A 26,613-nucleotide genomic window follows, 5' to 3' on the forward strand; every position below is an offset into this window, starting at 1 on the left:
TCAATGTATCTGGCATGTTGGCAATGCTGTCTTGCCAGCCAACAACCCATTATCAAAAAACAAAACAATAAGCTATGCAGGCTGCGTATCTGTAACACTGAAAACATAGCAGCGCGTAAAGAGGAAAGGGACTGGGGGGGGGGGGGGGCGATGAGGAAGTATCACTATCAGCAAACAGCGGAGGTGGCTTCCTGTAGGAGTTATTATTTTCATGCTTAGTATATAATCATAGCTTGCCAATAGCTTGATACCATCACTTGTTTTATGTATTATCTGTGGCTAGTCAGATGGTTGATGGTGTGGTGGCGGTGTTGGGGGCGGGGTGTGAATAGTAATGATTGATGAAGAGCTTTCTGGTGTCGAGTGAGATTTGGTGTTGCGTTGGTCCGCCCGGGGGTTTCAATGGTAGTGGTTCTCTCGTTCGAAGTGAAAGCTGGCCTTGGCTGTAATGGGGGGGGGGGGGGGGGGGCTGTTGAGAGACTGTACTCGACGGGCTGGATATCGTTCGGTGATGGTGGGCGTGTTGAGTATACTCACAATGCCTAGCTGCGTGCTAGACAAAACGTTAAAGCTCGCCTTAGTGGCAGGTGGGAGACGTGGCTATTGTTGTGGAAGAGGGGAATTCCTCTTGGATAGAGCTCTTGAATTTCATGATAGCGACAATTAAACGCCCAAGTCCTAGTGTCCAGCTAAAGATATTTTTACAATATCCTTATAATTACTGCATGCTTTCTCAATCACCACCACCTAGAAACCTACACCAATATCCAAACCCCCGGCCCCATCTGCCTCCAGTGTCCCATAGCAATGCATTTTCTCTAACCACATACTAAATTTTCTCTATCTGATCACTAGATTTCTCTTCTTGTGACTGTGACTTGTAACATTTTCTAAAATGTAGACTTGCAATTGCCGCATGTACAAGCTGCATAGCCAGATAGATAGATGGATACATTATCGTACTATACTACCATGAGCTTGCAAACAAGCAGGGGATGCGATTGAGCCTGCTTGTTGGATAGTAGTATACGGTTGATTGATTGACATATACGTAGGGCGGGTGTTGGTTGAGTCGTCGGATGTCGGTGCGGTGGGAAAATACGGAACTTGATGAATGTCTGAACTTGATATTGTGATTGTCCTGACATATACTCAATATTAATAAATATATAGCTGTATATATATATATATAAACGCGGGTCTGAGAAAACTTGACTTCTGGGTCGGCGAAGGCCAGGACGCAACGCAACAACCAGCAGAAAGGAAATTTAACAAACATCAATTTCTGCACAACCACCAGATATGGGAAACGAGTGGGAATATGTAGATAGACTATATCAAGGGTCAAAATTCTCATGGTGCTGTAAGAATAAAAGATTTAGGAGTATTCGCTTAGTCTTTATCTAGTATCTTAAAACAGTAGGTTTCAACCAACTTGATATGGAGCCTCCTACTGGCTAAAGGAACTTCTGAAAAATATAATATACACCCTTTAGAACATGCTCTATCAGCAGGGGAAGCTTTTGGGTGGATTGATTTGGTGGTTTGGGTTTGTTAGGTTTGAACCCATAAGTCAAGTTTTCTCAGACCCGCGTTCAAATATAAGTACATGTACACTAGGGGTGTGCCAACTCGCGACCGCGAGTTGTATGTTGGATTATGGGTATCAAATAAAATTTAATTCTCCCGCTACAATCATGAGGGGCCTTCTAGCCTCGGTCCCAGGCTCAGGTGGTGTGATTTATTTCGTGTGGCTGATAATGCCCGCTAGTCCTATTTTGACATCAAATTTCTATCACCACTTCTGAGCCTGGTGAATTTGCTGCCATGCCTACACCGTATATTTTTTACCCCCCAAAACCTCCTCCAAAATGACTGGATCGCGCTGAATATACAGCGCAGCCAAATCCCCGCTGTACCCAGCTCGCTGCGCACCCAAATCACCCAATTTGTCGTGCGAGCAATACCTCGCGCACTGCGCGAGCCACCACCCGCGCAGCGCAGGCAACCCATCCGCGCAGCGCAGGCAACCCATCCGCGCAGCGCAGGCAACCCATCCGCGCAGCGCAAGCAACCATCCGCGCAGCCAAATCCCCACTGCACCCAGCTCGCTGCGCACCCAAATCACCACTGCACCCAGCTCGCTGCGCACCCAAATCACCGAGTAAGTCGCCTAGGTGGCCTACATATATGCCAGCCCGACGTTCAGTACGGAGGGCCGCCTCCGGGCGCCCATTCATTCCTTCGCACTATCCTATATCCGCCAGCTCAACCACTCAACAGTCACCTATGCACAGTAATTATACCTCGCCGCCTCCGCCTCCTACCCTAGCTCAACGCTTATCTGCTGCGCGGAATATGGTGCGACAGTATGGTTTCGATGATATCCCCAATTGCCTATTAGCAGAACTTCAGTGTACAGATCCATCCGTGCTCGCGCGTTCCAAAGCTTACTTGCAGCGCGGTAGCATGGGCAAGCTTTTATGTGCTGCGCTCGTACACTCTTCTAATTCCATCAAAACCCTCGCAAAGGATATTGATTTGCGTAATGCATGTGTGGATATCGTCGAGAACCTTGTGCACAGCGAAATGAGCGCCCTTATAGCTGCACCGCACATGCGCAAAAAGATGAATCAATTTACCCATGAATACATCAGCGGATTTTCACTCTCTGATATTGCAGTAGCGCAAAACAGCTTCGCCCCCACAGTCAAAAGGCTCGTTGATGCAATGATAGCGCCTAGCGCTTAAGACCCCGCGCGCACTCAAGACCCCGCGCGCGCTCAACACCCTCCCCGCGCTCAAGACCCCGCGCACGCTCAAGACCCCGCGCACGCTCAAGACCCCACGCACGCTCAAGACCCCGCCTCCCCGCTGGGCAATCATTATCAACCCCACCAAGAAGACTCAGAAGATCTCCCTTCATTCATAGAGCTGGGAGTCGGTACGACTAGTACGCAGAAACCTGCGCCCACCAAGCGTTATGATATTGTCTCTACAGTTGCCATCAGCATTGCAGCTTATGGGCGCTCACAACGCGCCAATTCTCTTCAGGGCATGGTGGGCTATTATTTGAACGCCTCCGGCGCCGGTAAACGAGTGATAGAGGTCCTCCACTGCCTGGGAATCTCTGTCACTTATGAGGCTGTAAACCACGCACTGCGTGCTAACGCCTCTGCCCTGCGTGATATGCTACGCATCAAGGCTGCTGCCCACCCGTTCTTTGTTTCCTTCGACAACATGGTTTTCTACCAAAGGGTAAAGACTCATACTACTGGTAATCGTCAATATCAACAACACTACACTGCGGGGTATAATGCATTCCTGCAGGGCACCCCGCGCGCTGGGTTCCTCCCTCGCGCTGAAATGCTCAACTGTGATAGTGCCCGATTGATATCTGCGCGCGACGTAATGGTGGACTCAACAACCTTCCAATACACGCGCGACGCCGCGAAGGCCAACATATGGAATATACTCCACAAACATGCGCATGGTGCTATAGAGCTCAATATGCAGCGCAGAGGAAAAGATGGCACTATCATCAAGCCAGGTTACGAACCATTCATTGCCCCCGCACTGTTTCCATTGCCCTTGAAAAAATCTGACCTTCACACAATGCCCACCTTCCATAAGAATGAGGCCATAATCAGCGAGGTTATCGACATCATAAAATCAATTCTACAGGAGCTTGATATCACCGCCCACCAGCTTATGGACAAACTGATCCTCTTCAAGGGCGATTATATAACCGTGAGAAATATACTGTACGTGCGTACTTGGCACAACTCTGCATTCCCTAAGCTAACTTCCGCTAGGAAGGCTGTTTTTCGCAGGCAGGAAGATCAACCTGCGCACCAAATGGAATACGTGGAGCCCGTAATTGGTCTCTTTCATCTGCAAATGTGTATGCTGGGCACTATATTTAAGGCGCACTGGGGGAATGATGGTCGAGAGCCCACTAGTATCCTCCGGTTTGTTAAATTACTTCGAAAGCCCGCGATAAACACACCTAAACCCAAGGATTTCCGCGCATACGATCAATTCTTTCAACAAATACTTGAAGCGCATATAATATCTCTTGCTGCCGAAACTCTCAACGCCGACACCGTCGAGTTGTTCAATCACCGCCTCCGCGCAGCCAACTGGCGTCTTGTAATAGAGGATATGGTTGATGCTATATTCCCAGTATGCGGGGGACTATCCGTCGTCAAGCGCAGGCGTTTCTGTGAGTGCGGCATTCCTGTTCCGCACCAATCCAGAGATATTCTATATGAAAATGCGATTTTACTACTGCAGCAAGGATTGGTGTACGCTGACTACGGTGCGGCGGTATGCGCGGGGGATCCCGGGCACCTGGAGCACATCATTCGCCTCTGGACCACGCAATTACATGGTACCCAAAATATCAATTACCCGCGCGAGGTGATTCATTTGATTGCTTGCATGGAGAAAATATGGTCCCCAGAGATGAGAAATATATGGCGCCACAACTGCCTGGTTAATCCCTCTGGGCGCAGGGGGGCATGGGTGCCCGACGACCTATTTGGTGAGTATGTTGTGCGTGAGATCAAGGCTAGGATCCACCCAAGCAGCAATATTCACTCGGACCAACACCTTAGAGAAACAATATCTCGCCAAGTGATATCGCTACACGCCAGTAAGGTTTCTATGGAGCGAGAATCGCGTGCGCACAGCTATGGGACGCACTCATCCTTGATACGCAGCTCAACTGATGTGGCGAATATTGTGCGCGTACTCCTCGATGAAGCCATATGCAGAGACTCGATCCCCCGCGCGCTGGATAGTGTGAAGGAACAACCGCACTGGGAGGCAACAGATTTGATGGGCGCGGGAATAGCGCGCCTCGCAACTGGGGTGCCACTGCGCGAATATATGCAGCGTGCACGATTCAGCTGGCACCCTGGAAAGTCCTCATCAAACACGTCATCGCTGGATCTCGAAACCGAAGAAGATTTTGATACTGATATAGTTGGCCCAGAAGCCGGGCTAGACGATCTCCTCTGACACATTGTACGCTGGTTTCTTTGTCTGATGGTTTAGTTCTTTGTCCCTGCGCGCAAGTTTCTTTGTCCCTACGCGCAGGTTTCTTTGTCCTTACGCGCAGGTTTCTTTGCGCGCAAGTTTCTTTGTCCCTGCGCGCGGGCTTCTCTGTGCGCAGGATTTCTTTGTTAGACTATGTAGACTGTTTCTTATAAATCCCAAACTTGAGCGCATACTCGAGGGACAAACTGGACCAATGCCCGACATGTAGCAGTGGACAAATTATGGCAGCCAATCTAAATCATCCTATACAGCATCCGGTCGATGTGGATTTTGCAGTCGGTCAGGCAGCGCTCAATACTGGGCGCCAGATACTCAACCAATTGATCGAGATTAGAGCCCATCTGTTCAATGCGGAGGCGCGGCGAATCAACCGCGCAATATATATGAGCGGATCACGGGAGGTTTGGATACCCATGCGACATGTAGATGGCTCTAGCCCAGGGGCTACATTCCCGCGCAACCACGAGGAGTTGCTAGCCATGACTCCCCAGCAAATGGGCACCGTCTCAGCACATTATGGATTGACTCATATACCTTGGCTCAATTATGCGAGTGCGAATAATCCTACGTCGCGCAGACGAAAAATTCTGGCATTTCTTGGATGCCTCGACCTTTGAGAAAGAGCGCGGATATTTATGCGCGCTGTTCTTGCGCGCTGTATATGCTAGGGACACACATTTGCGTGTGCATATTTGCGCGTAAATATATTGAATTGGGGAATAAATCAATAGGCTTAATATATATTTATCAAATCACTCTTTCCTGCCCGTGCGTACTGAAGCAGCGGCCCTGACTTTACCCGCGCGCAGCCCTCCCCGAGGCCTTAGTGGCAGATTTAATCCCTTTGCTTTCTCGTTCCAGCTTGCTATTGCCTTTGATTCAACTTGTTCCTGTGTCTTCCGTGCCGCCAGAATAGTCCTCTTTTGCACCGCGCGCTGTTCTTTAGCTTTGTCTGTAGCTGCGATGGCACGCTGAATCTCTAGTAGTGGCGCCTGCGCGGGGTTTCCGGGATCCACTTGAACAAAACTGAAATCATACATTCGGGGCCGTGGCGGTGCTCGCTCACGTCTTCGCGGGGAAATCACCATCTTGATACTGTCGATGAGTGATAGCAACGACTGTGTGGAGGCCTGGAGGACAGAGTATTCCAGATGCACTTCAGGCGACAGTACCTCGGCCAAGGATTCTGCGCTGTTAATAGTGAATAGCTCCCCTGTAATTTTGGCGATGGCAGCCTCGCTCATGAAATCCGTAGGCATCAAGGAAGGGTATAACCCGCGCACCCAGGCGTTGTATTCCGTTGCGCGCCATTCTATAAGCTTCTCACGCGCCAATACCATCCCAGATTTGGAGGGCGCATTGCTCTTTGCCACTACTACGTCCATATTCTTCTCGAATAGCACACAATACTGGGTCTCTTGGTACTCTGTAGTATATGTATAGCGTATTGAGCGCCGAATATCCACAGGCCCTATCAAAAAATCCCCGTCCCCCCATTCTATTGCATTATTGAAGAAACAATTATCGCAACAAGTAGACGCCGTCGCACTCGTTGGAGGCACGGGAATACCGACGCCCGATATCCAGGAGGGGTCCCCAAACGCGCAAATACCAGCACGCCAACGGCACCCCGCGGTGTTCAGAAACCATACTAGTGCAGGGTCAATATTATCCAGCACACAACGCACATCCGCCGCGAGTGCGCTGTATAGACCCCTAAGAAACTCCTCCATGGATTGCCTTCGCGCGGGGTCAGCCGCGCGGCGCCATCCAAAGTAGAAGCCCCCTTCATTCCCTGGGCGGTCGTTTTCCTCCGGCAGAAAATAACGTTCCTGAACAAATATGCATGCCACCGCATGGCGCGTTGAATCCCTCGCCGCGCGACCAATGCGCTGCCATACTGCAGCGAGGGTAAGATGTGGCATTATTCCCCACTGCACGATGACATCGATGTCTGGAAAGTTGATACCCATAGCAAACACCTCTGTGCCAACAAATATACGGTGCAAGCCATCCTTCACACCTCTCATGTATTGTGCACGGGTGTCTGGCTCAAGGGATGCACTCATGACCTTTATAAGATCTTTGGCGCGCGCAGATATCGAGGGATGCAAGAGGTTTCGTAAATAGCGCGCAATTGTATGCGCGCTATCAACGTTGTCCACAAATACGAATGCCTTTGGAATCATAGAGCCAATAACCACCTGTCTGTCTATAAGAAAGTCAAGTTCATGTAGCGCAGCTAGTAATGCTTGTCTAATAGGTATAACCGCGAAGGTAATATTGGCACGGCCGATTGGCCGCCTGTATATTATAGTCGGCGACGCAAGCAGTAAAACCTTATGGATATAGCCCAATACGTTGGGTGCAAGTGTCGCGGACAGTGCAATGATGGGAATGCTGCGTAGGTGCGCGCGGAAATCGGAGAGGTTGCTATACTCTTGGCGGAATGTTCGATATCCCCACACCACATGAGCTTCGTCCACGGCTATTGCAAGGAGGTTATCTCTGAACGCGCAGGGCTTTCTCAGTATGTGCACCCAGAAATACGACCCAGAGGTAAGGAGGACCTCTGGGGATGCATATACGAGACGATATTTGCCCTCAGCGACCTCACGCAATGCTTGGGGGCGCGCTTGAATCTCCGTCGCGGTAAGAGCGATAGCACCTATTTGATTGGATTGAAGCCACGCTACCTATGTTTGGTCAGTTATACGTACATGTATGCGCGCGCGCTACTAGTATGCCGTGTAGGTTCACATGATTACTTGCCTGGTCGTACATTATGCTCAGCAGTGGAGATACCACTAGGATAATTCCATTTTGCACAGTATATGGCAACGTCTGGAAGATAATGCTCTTCCCTGAGCCCGTTCCGGCACTGACAACGACGTCCCGGTGCATCAATACGTCGGCGATGGCGGCAGCTTGCCAATCATGGAGCTTGATGCTGTACATTGCACGGGCAACGTTGAGCGCGCGCAAGATATAGTGTGCTCGTAAATGATTTGGGTCGACATCGGCGGAATCTAACCACTTTTTACTCTCCATCTTCAGAACTCTTTGGCACAGGAGGTTGGGGCGATGTGACGATAATTGGTGCCTGAAAACTAACTACGTAGTAGATACAGTGGAGCACATGGTTACCCCGCGCACCGCCAAGAACAAGAATGAATACCCCCCGCGCAAGTGATACAGCGCGCACCGCCAAGAACAAGAATAATACCCCCCGCGCACGAGATACAGCGCGCACCGCCAGGAACAAGAATGAATACCCCCCGCGCAAGAGATACAGCGCGCACCACCAGGAACAAGAATGAATACCTCCCGCGCAAGAAATACAGGTAAGCTATAAGAAATACAGTGCGCACCGCCAGGAACAAGAAAGAATGATACCCCCGCGCAAGAAATACAGCGCGCACCGCCAGGAACAAGAATGAATACCCCCCGTGCAAGAGATACAGCGCGCACCACCAGGAACAAGAATGAATACCCCCGCGCAAGAAATACAGGTAAGCTATAAGAAATACAGTGCGCACCGCCAGGAACAAGAAAGAATGATACCCCCGCGCAAGAAATACAGCGCGCACCGCCAGGAACAAGAATGAATACCCCCCGCGCAAGAGATACAGCGCGCACCGCCAGGAACAAGAATGAATACCCCCCGCGCAAGTGATACAGCGCGCACCGCCAGGAACAAGAATGAATACCCCCCGCGCAAGAGATACAGCGCGCACCTCCAGGAACAAGAAAGAATGATACCCCCGCGCAAGAAATACAGCGCGCACCACCAGGAACAAGAAAGAATGATACCCCGCGCATCTACCACAGGTAAGCTATAAGAAATAGAGAGCGCACACAGGTTAGTATAAAAGAAACCCTTTAAAGACACGGCCTGGTTGGCGCGAGAAATGGAGCTCGCACCAAAATCAAGAATCCTGCTTTGGCAGATTTTCTGCCCCGCCTTCTAGATTGTCTGCCCCCCCTTCTAGACTTTCTGCCCCCCCTTCTACATCTCCGTCCGAGGGGATTGCATTCACCCAATTGCCGACATCTGTCGTCTTCTGTGATATTTCTGCTGAGCCTCGAGTGGGGCGCCGCGCATCGGTATTGACGTCCTCGTGCTGGGGGGTATCGGGGACGGTGGGGGAGGAGCCTGCCTCATTCTCATTTATCACTTCAAGCTTAGGTGGGAAAACCGCCCTGCTGGAGGTTTGCCTTGTATAGAGCCCTTTATGCCTATCCTCGAAGCCCTGGCTCTGCGGTCTAGGGCCATAGCGGGGAGTCTGGGGTGCGGGGGTAGAGAGGGGCGCGGGGGTAGGGAGGGGCGCTCCAGAATCGACAACATCCTCGGCTTCAAGGTCAATGACACTACAAGCTTCACTGGAAGGCTCACGAAACGCAGTGGTCATATTAGGGGGCCAATATCTCGACCCCGCGCGCGTGATGTTTTCGCGGGGCGATTGAGGATCCATTTGCGTAGATAGCGGTGACGGCGCGTGCTCACTCGTTTTACGCTCGGGGGTTATTCTCATGGTTTTAAGGGGTGCAGAAGGGTTCGCCGTGTGGTGATATCGGGAGCCCATGTCACCTCTCGAGCTCACGTGGGATTCTGCGGGCGGGGCTTTTGCTACCTTGCGCGATTTAAAAATATGCTCGGTGGGTAGGCGCGCAGGAGGAATGCCGAAGAAGGCGCTGGTGGGCGACATTGCTTGTTGCGCGGTGCCAGGAGCTTCGGCGGGGTGGTTTTGCCATGAGGGGTTGGAGTGATGCTGCATCTGTTGCGCTGGCTGTTTGGACTGATCGCGCGCGCGCGTAGTATATGCTCTCTCAGTTTCCATGGCTTGCGTTGCGTTAGACAAATTTTCGAGGAGCGATGGTTCTTCTCCGTACAGCTCACAGAGCTTGTCTCTTTTTCTTTTGTACTGCTCAATAAGAGCGTGCTGTTTACGAGTAGCAGTGAGCAGGTATTCCTTACGGCGTAGGGCAGCGTAGGCGATAGTATCCATGCGGTTGCACTCGTCGAGGATTATCCGCTGATGAATTTCATGCTTCATGTAAATATTGGAGCGCGCGTATATCTTGGCGAGGGTATTGGAGAGTGGAGTTTCTTCATTGTAATCACAGGCGGAGTCAAGATTTCCTGGGCGCGCAAATATATCTGCGTCCACTAGGTCCGCAGATTTAGCGCGCAAAGCCCGGAACTTGCTTACATCCTCTGCAATCTGTTGGTTGGTACTCGAAACAGCATTCTCCGCATCTTTCACGATGCCAGTGAAGTCAAAGTTAGGGTCGTCAAAGTCGGAGAGTAAACCTCCATGTGGCGGCGATGGGGGAGTGGGGAGAACTGGCGTGTAGCCGCTATTTTGCGATGAATTCTCCGTGGGGCAATATGGCAGTAGTAAGGCGGGTGGACGGTCTTTGATGGGGGTGGAGGGAATTGGCGGAGGCCATATAAGGGGGGAATTGGTGGCAGGGGTTATGTCCTTGAAGATAGTCGCTATGTAATTATCGCCCAGGTCGCTGATGGGGTCTGTGCCGCACTGATGGAGAGCTTTGCCCACAGCGACGCAAAATCTATCGCGCAGGGTCTTTTCCCAGTATTCATCCGTATCATCTTCGAGCCAGCCAATATGGCCAGGCGGAGCTTTCACCGTGGGCACGCCTATCAGTAGGGGCGTGTGGATTTCAATGAGCTCCGTCATCCCAAAAGCGGTAACGTCCGCCAAAGGTGGGGAGGGGCGAACCCTATGCGCAGTTTCTGCAAGGGACCGTCGTTTAAGATAGTCTTCCAGGAGGGGGCTTTCCTGGAAGATTTGGGCGTATTGCTTGACCTTTTTGACCAGATGGTTTAAAACCTTATCGTGCGCAGCCTGGAAGTCGCCAAGAAGATCAAGTTCGGCTTTGGCAAACAACTCTTCGGCGGGCAGGAGTTGCTTAAAGAGGGCGCGTATAGGGGCTTGAAGAAACCCGGCGCGCACGAAGAATACTTGGGCCCAGTAAAGCGGCACGCGCGCGCTCCATTCTTCAATCGACTATTGAAGGTTAGTAGGCAGCGCGTGGGAATATCTGTAGGGCGCGGGGGGGGGGGGGGTCAAACCTTAGAGCTTTGCATGAACTTTCGGAGATGATTGGGTGCGTAATCAGGCTTAATGGTAGGTTTTGAAGCAGGCTGCTTTTTCTTTTTGGGGTCTGGCTCCTGGGTGGAGTTTGGATCTGGGGTTTCCTCCACTCGGGCATTGCGTGAGCGCTTTGGGGGGGGGGCATCGTGGGGCCAGGAGTATGGGTGCGCTTGCGAGCTGGCCCTGCCATGTTTGGTGTACGGCTTTAATTGCGAGCTAAAGGGCAAGCAAGATATTAGTATGGATATATATCTATGTGAGGTGCAGTGTTTTTTCACGCGCACTAGTATATGAGTACGCGTGATTATCCTTGCGCAGGAAAATATAAAAGGTGCACGGGGATCCTCACGCCCGTGTACCCGCGCGGGGATCCTCACGCCCGTGTACTCGCGCGGGGATCCTCACGCCCGTGTACTCGCGCGGGGATCCTCACGCCCGTGTACTCGCGCGGGGATAGAGATGCGCGGGCAAAAAGGAGCGCAAGAATAGAAGTACGCAGCCAAACAGGAGAGCGGGTAGCGCAAGAATAGAGGTGCGCAGCGAAACAGGGGCGCAATGATACAGATGCGCGGGGAAAAAGGAGCGCGGTGACACAGATGCGCGGGCAAACATGAGCGCAGGAATGTAGATATACATACAAGAATATGGGTACGCGTAGGGTACGCCGTGCGTGTAGAATACCTTGCGCGTGGAAAATGGTGCACTAGGAATTGAATTGGGGGTTTAGGGGCAGAGTATACGATGTGGCGGTGGTAGGTGTATGTGGTGAGGATCAAATTCACCAGGCTGTATGAAGGTTTGACGTGATATATCATGATGTGGCTGGATGTGTGGCTGTAATAACATTACCCTGACCTTGTTACTATTACGTAATACAGCCTGGAAACGAGGCTAGGGGCCTTCCGCCCCATCCTCCTCCTCTCGTGCTTACTAAATACCCCTGTCGCTGTCGACCAATAAGACTGCAAGGACTTCAGAAAAAACCATAATCCAGTACATAGTAGACATAGTACCATGCATTATTACTACCGATAATATTCGTAGATAGATACACAGCTGCCCCTGATTATCGCATAAGGCCAAGATGTGACTGGAGCCAATAGTTTTTGATAGTTTTGTTGATCTCTTACTCGATTTTGCTGTGACCTTTTGTTCCACAAGAGGGTGTCAGCATCGATGGTTTATGGGATATCGATACCAGTAATATATGCAACATCTCACAGTGAGATGCAATTTGACAAGCCGCGATAACGGCCAGCCAACTTAGGGCATTCCACGGCATATAAAGAAATAATTTAGAAATGCTACACCACCGATCCAGCCCCCATGCGGTGGTAGTGGTAGTGGTTTATGATGTGCGTATTACACATCACGACCGCGTATATGTGTATCTGATATTAACAAATCCAGTCCCACCCGGTATGGAATATCCCGCCGGCGCGCGTACGGGTACAATTGTGGTTTTTCGTCTCGCTGGTTTGCCTTACGTACCGCCTTTGATATAACAGGGCGTTTTACGCTATCCAGATCTCTCCCCTCCCTCCCCTCGTGAGAACCTTCCTCCTGTCTAGATCTGGTCTCGCTCACGCACGGGCTATCACTCGAGACTTGGCAACGGGGTGGCCGGGGGCTCAAGCACCTCACCTTATTGCAAAGCTTGACATTGGCATATGCATTGTCGCATGGGTTCGATTTGATTAATGAACCCCCCACCTGGCTGGATTTTTACCCCTGCAGTTGTTATATTGGGGGTGTGGGGCCCGGAGGAGAATATTAAGTAATGGGTCTGTAAGCGAGCAAAGGATTTCAGCTGAATAGGTAAATTAAAATGCTTGTACTCTTACTTTGGAGAGTGTAGGTATGTGCATGCATGCACGCACGTTACGCTCGCATGGTAAGGCACACAATTATATGTACCTACATGTATGTGCTGTACTCTACTGTAGAGTTTGATGAGGTCTGAAATTAAAGGGGAGCTCGGGATAGTGAGCGAGATGGAGGTACTCTACATACATCGGCTATTGCCATAGACCTCTAGCTTTTCCCGAGCGGGCCGTTCGGGGCATTCGAGAAGAGAAGACCGAGACCAGGGCCAAGGGGGGGTTGGTGCCTTGGCCGGAGAACGCCGCGTGATGGCAGGCGAGGGAGGTAAGCTTTTGCGGGGAAGGAAGGGAAGGGAAGGTTGAGGTGGGGTGGGATGGGGTGGCGAGAGTGGGGTGCCTGCTGGAGCATCTTAGGATGAGGTGTTCGGGGTGGAGTTGCCCAGCGGAACGGTCAAGACTTCAGTGAGGAGGCGGAACGGATGGCTTCTCCGTCGGAAAGGCCTGGGGCTTCTGGCCAAGGATCGATGGATGGCGAGTGGGTTATGCTGAAGGATGACAGGCAGTGTAATGGTCGAGGATATTTGGGAGACGAGGTTATGCGTATGGGTAACCGTGATAGCTGTGCACATGTGTTTGCTAACAACGACACGCGCGGATTGCTTGAATGGCGGAATGGCGGCTTCTTAGACGACACAACGCCGGGACTGGGCATGGCGGTCGTATAATCGCTTGGTGTCCTGTTCGAGCCGCGACTGTGTTATCTAAACGGGCTATAAATTGACCAAGCCAACCACCCGATCTCATTCTCCAACACTCCCGCCCTTGGCGAGCGCGGTCTCTCTGCGGGTATTGCCCGCTATCTGGAGACTGTGACAATGGTTTCCACCCCCTCTCGGATCCGAGCGGGCATTCACTGAGGGCCGCGTTGGCTGGAGAGAGTGGGCCGTGGATATAGTTGGAGACCCGGGCTTCGTTTTGGGTCGGGAAGAGGTTGCACCCGGCCTAAGCACTTCGAATCTTGCCTTCGAGGACACCGCCAAGTTACCCACGAAGAACCTGGAGCAGAAATATCACCCAGATCTGAGTTATCTTGATGCTTTTATGGCCACTGTAGTCATGTCTTTATCAACTGATTCTAGAAACCCGGCATTTGTTCTAGCTTGGATTCTCCGAGTGATATAACGTGACCCATAGGTACATATTTACACATATCACATTACCGCACTATATACAGACAACTCCCTCTAAAGAAATCTTTTGTCAACCCACTTCTTGCTTCCTATCGTGTTCTCAACGCTCCAAGTCTTCTCCGCCTCCTCTCTACCAATCAACTTTGAGAAGTTCGCCCTCTGCGAGTTCCACGCTGACGCACCCTTATTGTTATACTCGGCATAGTACACCGCATCGGTCCTCGGGTCGGTGGAGCCCCAAATTGACCATCCCCGCAGGTCTACAACATTGCCAAAGTCAGAGTTCTTGAACACGACAGTGGAATGGTTGCGCCATGGGCGTCCGAGGAACATGCTGTTGTCCGTGGCATTCTCGACGGTGATGAGCTTGGCATTGTCAAACACGTAGGCACCAAAGTAAGATGAGTTCTCGCGGCCTTGGGCTGTGATGTAGCCAGCGCGCGAGGAGGCCAGGATAGCGTCTTGGAAGTATGCGAGACCGCGCATGCCGAAGATGTAGTCGACGGCGCCCTTGATGTAGACATTGCCAAAGAAGGCGGTGCCATTTTGGGTGTAAACAGTGTCCTAATTGATACCATTAGCTACTGCTTCGATTGTGGCTAAAATTTTGATTTCAGGGCATACCTGGAAGGAGTAGAAGCCAGACGAATAGTATCCATTTCTAGCACCCGCCTGGCACAGCGCCAACGCCTGAGACTGGGACCCTTCTGCTCCACCGGTGCCATACGAGTTCTCGATATCGATGTTGTACACTGTCGTATCATTTGAGTAGATCTGCAGAGTAGCGCTCTTTGCGTTCGAGCCGGCCACTGAGGCCACCAACGAGTTTGTGAGCAACACAGTGTTTTCTTTCTGCGACTTGATATTCTTGGTGTAGCCCTGGAAGACGGTTGGACCTGGACGCCAGAGTACTACTTGCCCCTTGTAGGTTCCAGGGTAAATGAAGATTGTCTGCGAGGAGGTGTCGTTCGGGAGGGCCCAGACGGCGTCTTGCACCTATGAGAGTGTTAGCGGGGTGGAGAAACATCGTCCTTGAGCATGCAGGCTTACGGATTTGAAAACATTGGGGGAACTGCTGTTGATGTCGACTACAACGGAGCCCTTGGGGGGCTTTGTGATGCCGGTTGCGACAGCCAATGTTACTGGGAGCAGGAGGAGGAGGTTGAGGATATGCATCGTGATCGTGATATAGAACAGCTACGAGCTAACGTTTCTGCGGTACGATTCGGATTCGAGAGGTTTAAAGATGCTCAATTGGATTGACTGGTCTGTTCCTGTTTTCTCTACTGGACAAACAGAGAAGTAGCAATTGATACCAACGGGGGATTTCCAGCATCATTTATATACTGCGATTTCTCCATAACCCCGAACATCAGCAAGGTCCGGAGAAAGAACCGCATCCATAATTCTTGGAAGGAAAAACTCACAGCTATCAAAACCAACATTCCCAAGCCTCTAGGGTTTATATTGCAATTGCATTGTATTCGTGTACAGCATATGCCCCCCAGCCCCGGAAAAATGACGTTTGGATGGATGGAGATGGCCGTTAACTTTGATCGATACCCCACCTTTTCGTCGCCTGCAGCTGCTGTAAGGACTCAGATTTCAATCTAGAGTACTTTGCCGGTCTATTGATACCGAGATGCCTGATTTATTTCAGCAAGAATCAGAAGCAGTACCTGAATACGCCACGAGTTTTCACACATGACCACATGTACAGTACTTGGCATAATATGGCGAGTACCTGTTTATTTTATGGCTTCTCTATGTGTGGGGTACTTTATAATCACTGCCATCCCGGATTACCTTTTCTTCCTGGCTGAAATAAATATATACACACGGACGGTGCTGTAGTTGAAAGGACGAATGTGGAATGGCTACTACCTAGGCCTACTACTACTAGCTACTACTAACTTACCCCAGATTTATTTCCTTCCCCCACTCCCCACACACCCCGCATATATATCCACATCCCTGTTTTTGTCGGCAATCTACAGCCCCTGGTCGGTTACCTCTAATTTTTGCTAAGCTCTGCACATACCCGGGATATTTTGTGGGGTCTCGGTGGTATTATACCGAATGTGGCGTTCGTCTGATGTTAGTGTTTATCCGAATCTGCTGTCCGAGCGAACATTGAGGAGAGCTTATTCAGACTAACTAGGCATCTTGTAATAGTCTGTGTATGATACATATGTTCAGTATGTTTATCATGAGGGTACTGAGCTGATTAGAATATAGGAGCTTTCTATCTACAAACATCGTCCACTCGGAGCTTTAGTACCTACATCTTGGATCTGTAATCATCTGGTGCGACAGCAGAGTAATATCAAATCCAGCCTGATGGGATTGCGATTACGCAGCTTCCCGGGTTTTTGCATTTCGGCTGCTCTTGAGTCTCTAAATCCTTCCTTTTACCCAGCTGCAGGGGAAATTTGGGTGCCAGCGGATCAATTTAAATGCGGAGAGATGGGGGGGTGGATACAAGTACCTATCTGCGAGCATCTACATGCACAGTAATATACTAGCCTCGGCACCCAAAAGTCCGCTGGGAAATCTTTTCTACATTGACCTACTTTTCTCATTATATCGAGTATTTTCAATTTGGGGGGAGGGACGGGAGGGAGGCAGGAGGAGGAAACTATATAATGCTGCACAAACCCACGATATATATGCATCTCACGATCCGGCTCATCACTCCCTCTTTCGGTGCTCCGTACGTCTCTCTCTAAACAAATGGCCCGCTTCTACTTGATCCTCAGTCTTGCGGCCGCCGCAGGACTCGCCTCAGCCACTGACATCTGGGGCTACGGAGAGCACACCACCGGTGGAGCAGGCGCCCCAAAGAGCAGCATCTACACCGTTACAGACTTCAACGAGCTCCGTACAGCGCTCGACAATAACGGGGCCCCTCACGATCCAAAGATCATCTACATCAGTATGCCCCCTCCCTCAATTGCCCCCATATAACCAATCATTAGCTAACAAAGTCACCAAACAGACGGCCTCATCGACGGCGACTACCTCGCCGATGGCTCCCTAGCCACGGAAGAGCACTACGCCCGCAACGGGAACTACACATTTGAGCGCTACCTTGACTCGTTCAATGCGACGCTGCGCGCCATCCTGGGTAACTCGACGGACCCTGCGGACGCAGCGGAGCTTACGCTCCTCGACGCACAGGAGACGTTCCGGCAGGCGGCGTCGAACGAGCAGGAGGCGCAGATTGTGCTCAAGATTGGGAACAATACGACGATTGAGAGCGCCAAGAAGGCGAAGGTGGCCAGGATCCAGAATTCGTATATTGCATTGAATCAGACAGATAATGTCATTTTGAGGTATGTTGTTGCTCTTGTGATGTTAATGATCCTTTTGTTTTGGGGTGAATGTGGGTTAGGGGTGTGTGAAGAAAAGGTGGGCTGATGATGCTTTCCGATATGCGCAGAAACTTCGAAGTCTACTCCCCCATCGATCTCTTCCCCGAATGGGACCCCACCGATGGCTCCACCGGCAACTGGAACTCCAAATACGACTGCGTCGGCGTCGTCACCAGCACCAACATCTGGATTGACCACCTCACGCTCTCCGATGGCGACCACCCCGACTCCGACGAACCCATTGTCTTCGGGCACCAGATCCAGCGCCACGACGGGCTCATCGACATCACCGAGGGCTCCGACGCCGTCACCCTCTCATTCAACAAGCTCCTCTCGCACGACAAAACCAACCTCATCGGCAACAACGACGCCGGCAACCTCGGCCCCGGCGACACCGGCCGCCTCCACGTCACAATGTACGGCAACCACTACTATAACTCGCTCCAGCGCAGCCCGCGTGTGCGCTTCGGCGAGGTCCACGTCTTCAACAACTACTTTGAGGGCCAGAGCTCGGGCGACGAGAAGATCGTCTACTTCTTCGGCATGGGCATCAACTCCACCATCCTCTCGGAGCGCAACGCGTTCTCCATTAATGGCACCGAGTCGTTGACCACCAAGACGAACCTCGTGGTCGGTAACTACAAGGGCTACAGGTTCAAGGACGTAAAGTCCACCGTCAATGGCACAGAGGTCGATCTTGAGGCCGTCGCAAAGACGAAGTACGATGCGGCAAAGGCGTCGGAAGTTGCGGCGGCGGCGGCAGCCGGGAGGGCGGTCGCGGAGTGGGCGACGCATGAGTATACGGATGTGGTGTTTACACCGCCGTATGAGTACCGTCAGAAGAAGGCGGAGGATGTGGCCAAGTGGGTGTTGAAGAATGCGGGGTATGGGAACTTGTAGTTAGTTTTGTGAGTAGGTTGTGTAATGGACTTGTGGCTTGTGGGCTTGGGGGTGATGGGAGGGTTTTATGGTAATGATAATGGATATTATTGTGTATGTAGTGTAGTTAAAAAGGAAAATGTACAGAAAATAAAGGTTATGAAATGCTATGTGTAGCTTCTTCTCCGTTATGTCGAGCTGTTAGTCCCCGGTGTATTTACACCAAAAATCTACATCAAGAACCCACCCAATCCAACCAACCCAAACTTTCGAAATAATACCTCTTAAACAGAGTAGTCCCAAACCATGATCCGGATAACCCCAAAAACATAACTCCCGAAGAACAGCGCCAAAAGACAACAGTAAGAAACTTCATCACGAGTAATCACTCGACGCTGTTTCAGGTGTCAGGGTTAGGTGAAGGTTTCTTTTCTTTTTCCCAAGTCAAGGTGGAGCGAATATTATAAAAGCCCGTAACGCAGGATCAAGGCAAAACATCCGCAGCTGGGTTATCACGTTCACGATGGGCTGCTAGTGTAGCGGGAGGTAGGAATTGTTATGAGCAGCTTCCCGTACGTAGACGATGGACCACATATGGATTACCTCGCGGTACCTTAAAACGGGAATTATTAGTACACACTAGCGGGAGATGTAATATCAGCTAGCTCCAATGAGAACACTAGCAGTACTGCCAAGTGGCAAGAACAAAGCATTTTTCAATCATTGACCCTCAGGGCTAGCTGATGGCACATGTGGTATATACATGTATGTATGTTATCTATAAAGCCCGAATATCTTTAGCAACAAAAAGTGACTTTGCGAATCAATCAAAACACTACTTCCTGATCCATTTTCCAGGCGCAGAATATGCTATTCTGAACAAAAAGCTTTGGAATTTCCCGCCGGAAGTCCTCTGGTAACTAGAAAGTAAGATCTATGGAGGCTCCTCACTAATATAACGGCAAGAATAGGCCAAAATAAACGCCCGGTACAAAACAAGAAACAAAATCGGGACCAGCCCGCAAGATCATTTTATAAATATAATACCGCAAACCCCCAAATCACCGACGCCACCACCATCGCCTCTGTACCCACCCTCCCCACAGCAGCGGCGCCAGAGCTCCTCCCTATCCCCTCCGGCGGCCCCGGAGGCCCTAAACTCGCATTCATCCCCACCGCGACCACAGTACCGTTATCCTCCTCTATAAGATTCGCAAACACCATAGCATCGATAAACGGGAACTCCTCAATCTCGATATCGCTACACATCTCCCGCAGGTCTTCAAGGTTCTCGGCGCTGGGGACATTGAGAACTACGGACTGTGTGAGGCAGTTGTCGGCGCAGAAGCGCCGCACGGAGGCGTCGGAGGCGGTGTCGGCGGAGACGGCGTCCCAGGCGATTACATAGTCCTTCTCGGTAATCATGCAGAGTACATTGGTCTTTCTGCCGCGGTGTTAGACCGGGGGACACGGGGTTTTATGGGGTATACATATATGTGTACCTACAGATCTCGGACGCATTGTTTCCAGTATAATAATACGCCTGCCTCGCCGTCAACCGCTGCTTCTAGCCATGATGTATCCAGATCCAGATCCCTGAGATCAACGCCTGCACAGGCGTCTTTAAGGTTTTTCTGGAAATTCAGTAGTGAGGCTGCACAGGTTGGGTTACATGAGTCCTCGAGTGTTTCGTTCTTGGTGTCAAGGTTGGGGGACATTAGAATCGTGGTGTTGCAGTTTATGGGCTCTGTATATGCGGAGATACAGGCCGCTGGGAGCTCGTCTGTAGCAGATGCGGGAAGAATGCCGTTGAAGAGCCAGGAGGGCTTGGTGATGTTGAATCCCGTATCGAGGAGGGCGTGGGTGAGGGAGAATATTAAGGATATGAAAACTACTGATAATGATCGTCGCATCTCGTATATTTTTACTAGAAGAAAAGGATACGTAAGAAAGAATGTAAATGTATATTGTCAAAGCCTAACCTCGCTATATTAGTTTCCCAGGCCGGTTTATCATGAATGATCGTATTCTTGTCGTCAAATGCCCACGCCGTAAAAATATTCGAGAAGACCAACCAATCCAGAGCAAAGAAGAGGCCGGGACTATTGTGGATTATATCCTAAGAATTGCAGCCAGACCGGCCATGGCAGGTTTCATGAATGAAACGCCATGTGGTCTTCGGCCCACTGATAGCGATATCGATGAGGAACTTCTCCTGGTGAGGTTTCACGAACACCTTATGCAATGCTTTTTTGCACTTTATCCGATATCTTATCGTCAGAGATTGAAATTCTAGCCGTTGCTGGCTAGCTATGTAGTGATTTATGAAGATGACAAAAGTTTGTCGCGCAGGGATCACAAGAGTTGCGAAACGTGCAGTGATGGAGATACGATAGCCATGATATGGCACGTGAGCAGTATCTCTAATGCGTACTAATATTGTCTTCTTTAAGATCAAGTTCCAAGATCTTAAGAAAAAGCTTAAGGTCCATTATATGAGTATCCCGAAACTTACATCATCTTGTTGAAATAAGGTTTTTAGATTGATATTTCTGGTTAAACTCCCCGGCCCTCGAGCTCCCTACAGCCGCTTTTTATCTGACACAAAAAATCCCCCACATCTGTATGAGGTTTTTGTCTTCTGACCGCGCTGATAACAAACCTGTGATTCTCTGTGATGCAGATGGATCGTGTGGCTCGTTCGTCTCAGGTACGAACTACGTATATGTACGGATATAGGGGCGTAAAAACTAAGTAGCTTGGTTTCATTACAGTTATTGGCTACTACATTAATCTAAAGATACGAGTCAGTACACTGTAAGTTTAATGGTGATAGAAACTGCCCCCAACCTGTAGAGAAATCTTTTTTTCTAATGATGCAAAACATACCCAATGGTGTGGACCGGTTGTGAGCAGCGTCGCCGGCGAGCGAAGCTATTTTAAATCGATGATTACCTGGCTTTTTATTTTAGCTTGGAAATCGTGTTCTATCTAACTCAGGTATACCTAACGTGCTCAACTTGCCGAAGTTAACTTCTTAGCATCCTCCCTGCCTAGCTCCCTTAGAGTATGAAGTCAGATGTAAAAAATCAAGGAGACCAATGCTACGGCCAATTAACCGTAAAAGGTGCTTCTTATTGCTCAGCCTAAGATCAAGATAGCTCGAGGTTCAGAAGATAGAAGTAATGATAGGGGTCCTGATAGATGGGTGGGTCATAGCTAGAAAAAAAGACTTGAACAAGTCTAGCTCACATATTTTCCGTCAGGGGCGCAAGAGGCATGCGAAGTACATTGAAAATGTGTTGAAAAGATGTTTCAACCTTCTAATACCTCAGATGGAAATGATTAGTAGGAGATGTAATTCTCTGTATCTCCGAAAAGAATATTGCAAAGAGACAAGAACAAAGCACGTTTCAATCATTGGCCCCAAGACTACATAAAGCGATCGCGGTACATTGCTGATTGAGCATGTGCTTGCAGTGTGTTTTAGTACATTCATATTTAATATAAGATTTTGTATCTGTAAAACCCCGTTGTGCAGTACTCGCAATATCCCACCATGCTAAAATGCACCAAGAAAAAAACGCAAAACAGTTAACTGAAGACAGCCCGTACCAGTACAGACTACCGGAACTTGGAGCGAGTCCGGTCTAGTACACCGAATATTGGGCCGGACAGGTTTTGTTAACTCATTGGCTGTACCTAGCCCAAAGGCTAGGTACGGATATATTCATATATCGGTTAGTTCATCAAAACTTCTGGGTAATGGTAGTATTGGTCCGAGTCTAGTGGGGAACCATAGGATGTTATGTGCCCCTCTATTCAACGCAAGGATTGAGGATTCCACAGAAGTATTCGCATCTTTTAATTCATCCCCAAGAATAGTGTCTGGTTGTTGGAAATTGTAGCGACTCATGATCATGTATAATTGATAATATTCCAAATCTCTACTACTTAATTATGTTCCTCAACTACCCGCGAACTTCCCTAATTACCTCTCAATATCGGCTATACTATTTGATTTGTAGTCAAGTACTCCTGGAAAGCTCGCCCTATATCAATTCGCTATACATGTTTTCACTTTTTCAGACTGAATATTAATACTAAGCGCATATGCGCATGATACGTATACTGTAATTAATATAGCTGAACATTGAACTTACGAAATACTTTTCAAGCTCAGCGGCAACTGCGTTCATTCCCTAAAACCCGAATAGTTTGAACTACTTGGTACATACCACTTTGGTTCCTCAATATATTCGTGTAGAACATATACAATTTCGGCTACTTTTGCCTAGGGTGCATGTAGGCGTCTAACTAAGGATACCCAATATAAATAGTCATCAAGGAGCAACACATAATACCCGGTACAGTGTGTGGTTTAGAAAGAAACCATGGGGGGAAACAATCCGCGGCCATGGTCACGGCTTAGCTCGCTGATCTGGTGCCGTGAATCGAATGTTGATTCTGGAGACAGCATCTGTTGGGCTCGTCTTCACACCCTAAAAGATTACATATGAACCATGCCGTATGGCGTGTACTCTTTTAGAATATTGGGCTCTTATCCGCAGCCTTGGTGTCGGTGTCGGTGTCGGCCTTGACTCCGGTGCCGGCGTCGATATACTCGAAATCTTCCAACTATTAACTCCACACGATGTATCATCCAGCGCATAGCTACGTTAGTGGCATGCCACCGTCGCTTCCTGAGATTAATGTTTGTAGCGGAGTAACCCATAATTTAATTCTGTTCTCGCTTAAAATAACTCATACCACCTTCCATCGCGGCAAAATTAGGGCCGTTTACGCGCTTATTATATGTATGCTGGTTGTGTATTTTACATCACGCGCATCTCTTGATCGCTCCGTTATCCCGAGAATGTCTTGGCAATGTAACCGAGTGATTGTGCATGCAACGTGCGTGATCGGCAAGTCGGCTATCACATATTGAATATAAAGTACGTACTCACTCTAGCCGAATAGTGCAAGAGTGCAGTCTACCTAAAATACGACATACTTGCATACTTAGAGACATTATTGATACCCCTATCAGCAAGGAAGGACTGTTGATCAAGGGCCAGTCATGTAGGCAGAGCAGTTGAACTAATCGATGTAGGAATCAATCGATTGATTGTATAGATGCGTGAACCTCAGGTATGTAGATGCCTGGGTAAAAATCGACAAGCGCTGCCAATGACTCTAACCCGTGCCCATAAGGCGTCTAATCAGCCGACGTAAAAGATAACGATATAGGAACGTACGAGGCCGCCAATATAACACAGATTACCCCCCAAACCTGCAGGTATCCATAACCCACTCGAGAATCTCCCCTCCCAGCTACCTCATGTACTCTTCTTAAATTGTGGCCTGTTCATTTGGAATAAACGAGGTTTTATGTACGCATACGCGATACAATCCCTAGACACACGTTTCGGGCCCATACCTACTCCATACCCTTCCGCATGTGGGCAAGAATAGGCACAAACAACCCTCGAGGAACGAAGAAAACATACTATTAATGGAGATGGATATCCTGATACAAATGTTTTTGCATTAGTGAAGAGCTGCTGTGCTGTGTAGGTATAGTTCTTGTTCAAAAGTCCCGGGACAACGCAACCGCGAGTTGCTACGGGGGCTTGTCCCAGGATTTTTGACACGGAGGTATACATGTAGGTTTCTACCTAGTTAAGAATACAACCGAAGAATTAACAACGTTCAAGGGATAAAAACCAGATGGCTCATGCCAAACGAACATGGCCTACATCGTAAACAGCCAGGATTCTCCATGGAACCACGTGCAAACCTCTGACCTGAATTCTCCTAGTGCCGGGAATGCAAGCGCTGAAGGAGTTTCTCTATATCGTAGTATATATAGTAGATAAAGAAAAAAAAGGTCAAATAAACAAGGTACCTGGTTGAAAAATGCGGGGCCACGTTTTGATCTGAGCACACATATAAAAGATCCTCGAGAACCTAAATTAGCTATGTCTTACTTTCTTCTTATAAGCACTCCTCCATAACATAAACCTAAGGCCAGGAATTAAATTAGTGTAAATTCCCCGCAATAAACAGCAAACCATGGTACCGTCACCGGCTACTCAGAGCCTGTTGATAGCAGAATCTTCGGGTTCTGAAGATAATGATTATGATTCCCTCTATGGGAGTGGCACGTACGTAGTAAACCTTAGCGCCCCCTATATCTCCTCAACGACTGTCAGCCAGATTCTAACATTACCAGCGGCACCGATACAACATCACTTTCATCTTCAATAACCAAATACAGATATGAAAACGGTCGGCGGTAACTACCCTCCTATCTCTTCTGTATCCAATTCCCAGACTTACTGTTATGTCCCCTCAGATACCATGCCTACAGCGATGGCAAATACTGGGCCCCCAATGACGATAAGCAGAACGGGCAGCTAGATATATTTCACCATATATACTCTCTCGTACTAGAAGGAGACCTTTTCAAAGCCCCAATCGGGAATGACCCGCAGAGTGTCCTTGATCTAGGTACTGGGACCGGTATCTGGGCGATCGATATGGCGGACAAGTTCCCGTCGGCCCGAATCATTGGGAATGATCTCTCGCCAATCCAACCTGAATGGTGTGTTACATCTCCACTAATTCAAAAGTAATTGTTTGCTAACATTTACCCAGGGTACCCCCAAATCTCCAATTCGAAATCGATGACTTCACGAAAGAATGGGCACACCAGTCCAATTCTTTCGACTTCGTGCACGCCCGTGCCCTCTATGGCAGCATTAGTGATTGGCCGCAATTCATCTCCCGTGCATACGAGGTCACGAAGCCCGGCGGATGGTTTGAATCTGTTGAGACGACAGTCGAGCACCTCAGCGATGATAACTCCATTCCCAAAGACTCTGCAGTTCTAGAGTGGGGCCGCAACTGCAAGATTGCAGAGGAAAAGATTGGAAAGAGTTTCACTCTGGAGTACAAGATTAAGCCGTGGATGGAGGAGCAAGGATTTATTAATGTGGTTGAGAAGGAGTATAAGGTGCCTGTGGGGCCGTGGCCTCAGGATAAGCATCTTAAGGAGATCGGGAAGTATAATTTGTTGAATATGCTGGAGGCAGCTGGTATGTCCTTTTTGACTTTTGAGGTCCATTCGCTTGGAGAATGTGAAATAACGTTGATTGCAGAGGGATTTACAATGGCGATTTATACGCGCGTCCTTGGTTGGGATCCGGTTGAGGTCCACGCTCTGCTGGGACAGGTACGAGCGGAATACCTTAATAGAAAAGTCCACGGTTATTACAGATTGTATGTTATATGCCGCCTGAACTACTTTTCGCCATGATCAATACTGATTCCGTGAATCTAGATTCGTTGTTTACGGTCAAAAACCAGAGGATGCATGTAAGGATGCCGAGTAGTCTGGTATCTCCGGAGCAGAAACACGTTATTTTCGATATGAAACTCCCTGCATTATTATGTATTATTTATGTACTTATGAATTATTTCCGAACTTCTCCTCGACTTGGTTTCTATCACAGCCGTACATGATCGCTCAATGAAAAATGAAGTGTTAATTCACAGAATCCTCCTTCTCAACCTCCTCTAGTACCAACAAAACCACCAGCCTTGACATGATTCTCCACTCTCAACTTTCTCCAAGCCGCTTCTTCTGCAGTCATATAAACAACTGTCACCTCCTTATCATCCTGAAGCAGAAATAATTTCTTAATCTTTCCCAGAAACCCAGGCCTTTTTTGGCGATCAATCATCTTCTGAATCTTTTGCAACATCTCTTCTTCAGTATATGTATCCTTTAAGAGAACTGTTGATAGCTCACGCTTCAGAACTGGGACGGATCTAACAGTGGTGGTTGCCGCATAGGTTTCTGAGATTCTGAGACCATCTGTCGTAAGGATGTACTCGATAGGTGGTCTTGAAGAAGCAGGTGACTCCGAGATCAGTGAGCAGTTATTGTCTGGCTCACCGGGAAGTCGTAGGAAGGATCGTTCTGCCATTCAATCGGAATATAGTAGATATATGGCCGATGGCTTTTCGATTGGACAGGCTCTTGAGTGTTCACCGGCAAGCAGAAGCTAGTGAATCATGGGTGAATTGTGTAAACAGATCAAGATGGATGGGTGCTCGAAGCGGAGGGGGTGATCACATAATTACATGTAGCTGT

The 26,613-nt window shown here is 49.3% G+C and overlaps 9 protein-coding genes across 9 annotated transcripts; 5 read left to right on the forward strand and 4 right to left on the reverse strand.

The window, feature by feature from the left end:
- Positions 1-1,827: 1,827 nt before the first annotated feature.
- On the forward strand, positions 1,828-2,932 carry H6S33_009388 (uncharacterized protein; the record flags this gene model as incomplete). The annotated part of the gene is made up of 4 exons (XM_044840778.1): positions 1,828-1,838; positions 1,898-2,164; positions 2,217-2,682; positions 2,738-2,932. 4 exons carry the CDS (start codon positions 1,828-1,830, stop codon positions 2,930-2,932), a joined length of 939 nt encoding a protein of 312 aa, XP_044698203.1.
- Positions 2,933-3,057: 125 nt separating this feature from the next.
- Positions 3,058-5,025, forward strand: H6S33_009389 (uncharacterized protein; the record flags this gene model as incomplete). The annotated part of the gene is made up of 2 exons (XM_044840779.1): positions 3,058-3,764; positions 3,816-5,025. 2 exons carry the CDS (start codon positions 3,058-3,060, stop codon positions 5,023-5,025), a joined length of 1,917 nt encoding a protein of 638 aa, XP_044698204.1.
- A 260-nt stretch (positions 5,026-5,285) lies between these two features.
- Positions 5,286-5,681, forward strand: H6S33_009390 (uncharacterized protein; the record flags this gene model as incomplete). Its single annotated transcript, XM_044840780.1, has 1 exon — positions 5,286-5,681. The coding sequence occupies one exon, from the start codon at positions 5,286-5,288 to the stop codon at positions 5,679-5,681; it is 396 nt and encodes a 131-aa protein (XP_044698205.1).
- A 135-nt stretch (positions 5,682-5,816) lies between these two features.
- Positions 5,817-8,115, reverse strand: H6S33_009391 (uncharacterized protein; the record flags this gene model as incomplete). The annotated part of the gene is made up of 2 exons (XM_044840781.1): positions 5,817-7,760; positions 7,825-8,115. The coding sequence occupies 2 exons, from the start codon at positions 8,113-8,115 to the stop codon at positions 5,817-5,819; spliced, it is 2,235 nt and encodes a 744-aa protein (XP_044698206.1).
- An 878-nt stretch (positions 8,116-8,993) lies between these two features.
- Positions 8,994-15,375, reverse strand: H6S33_009392 (uncharacterized protein; the record flags this gene model as incomplete). Its single annotated transcript, XM_044840782.1, has 5 exons — positions 8,994-11,099; positions 11,165-11,402; positions 14,279-14,763; positions 14,824-15,195; positions 15,250-15,375. 5 exons carry the CDS (start codon positions 15,373-15,375, stop codon positions 8,994-8,996), a joined length of 3,327 nt encoding a protein of 1,108 aa, XP_044698207.1.
- Positions 15,376-16,932: 1,557 nt separating this feature from the next.
- Positions 16,933-18,473, forward strand: H6S33_009393 (uncharacterized protein; the record flags this gene model as incomplete). Its single annotated transcript, XM_044840783.1, has 3 exons — positions 16,933-17,134; positions 17,198-17,534; positions 17,642-18,473. The coding sequence occupies 3 exons, from the start codon at positions 16,933-16,935 to the stop codon at positions 18,471-18,473; spliced, it is 1,371 nt and encodes a 456-aa protein (XP_044698208.1).
- Positions 18,474-19,484: 1,011 nt separating this feature from the next.
- On the reverse strand, positions 19,485-20,365 carry H6S33_009394 (uncharacterized protein; the record flags this gene model as incomplete). Its single annotated transcript, XM_044840784.1, has 2 exons — positions 19,485-19,896; positions 19,959-20,365. The coding sequence occupies 2 exons, from the start codon at positions 20,363-20,365 to the stop codon at positions 19,485-19,487; spliced, it is 819 nt and encodes a 272-aa protein (XP_044698209.1).
- Positions 20,366-24,527: 4,162 nt separating this feature from the next.
- On the forward strand, positions 24,528-25,849 carry H6S33_009395 (uncharacterized protein; the record flags this gene model as incomplete). The annotated part of the gene is made up of 6 exons (XM_044840785.1): positions 24,528-24,619; positions 24,688-24,750; positions 24,811-25,059; positions 25,113-25,552; positions 25,616-25,736; positions 25,798-25,849. The coding sequence occupies 6 exons, from the start codon at positions 24,528-24,530 to the stop codon at positions 25,847-25,849; spliced, it is 1,017 nt and encodes a 338-aa protein (XP_044698210.1).
- Positions 25,850-26,023: 174 nt separating this feature from the next.
- Positions 26,024-26,446, reverse strand: H6S33_009396 (uncharacterized protein; the record flags this gene model as incomplete). The annotated part of the gene is made up of 1 exon (XM_044840787.1): positions 26,024-26,446. One exon carries the CDS (start codon positions 26,444-26,446, stop codon positions 26,024-26,026), a length of 423 nt encoding a protein of 140 aa, XP_044698211.1.
- Positions 26,447-26,613: the final 167 nt, after the last annotated feature.

The sequence above is a fragment of the Morchella sextelata genome (assembly GCF_020137385.1).
Source record: "Morchella sextelata strain SCLS chromosome Unknown scls_3, whole genome shotgun sequence".
NCBI classification, from domain to species: domain Eukaryota; kingdom Fungi; phylum Ascomycota; class Pezizomycetes; order Pezizales; family Morchellaceae; genus Morchella; species Morchella sextelata.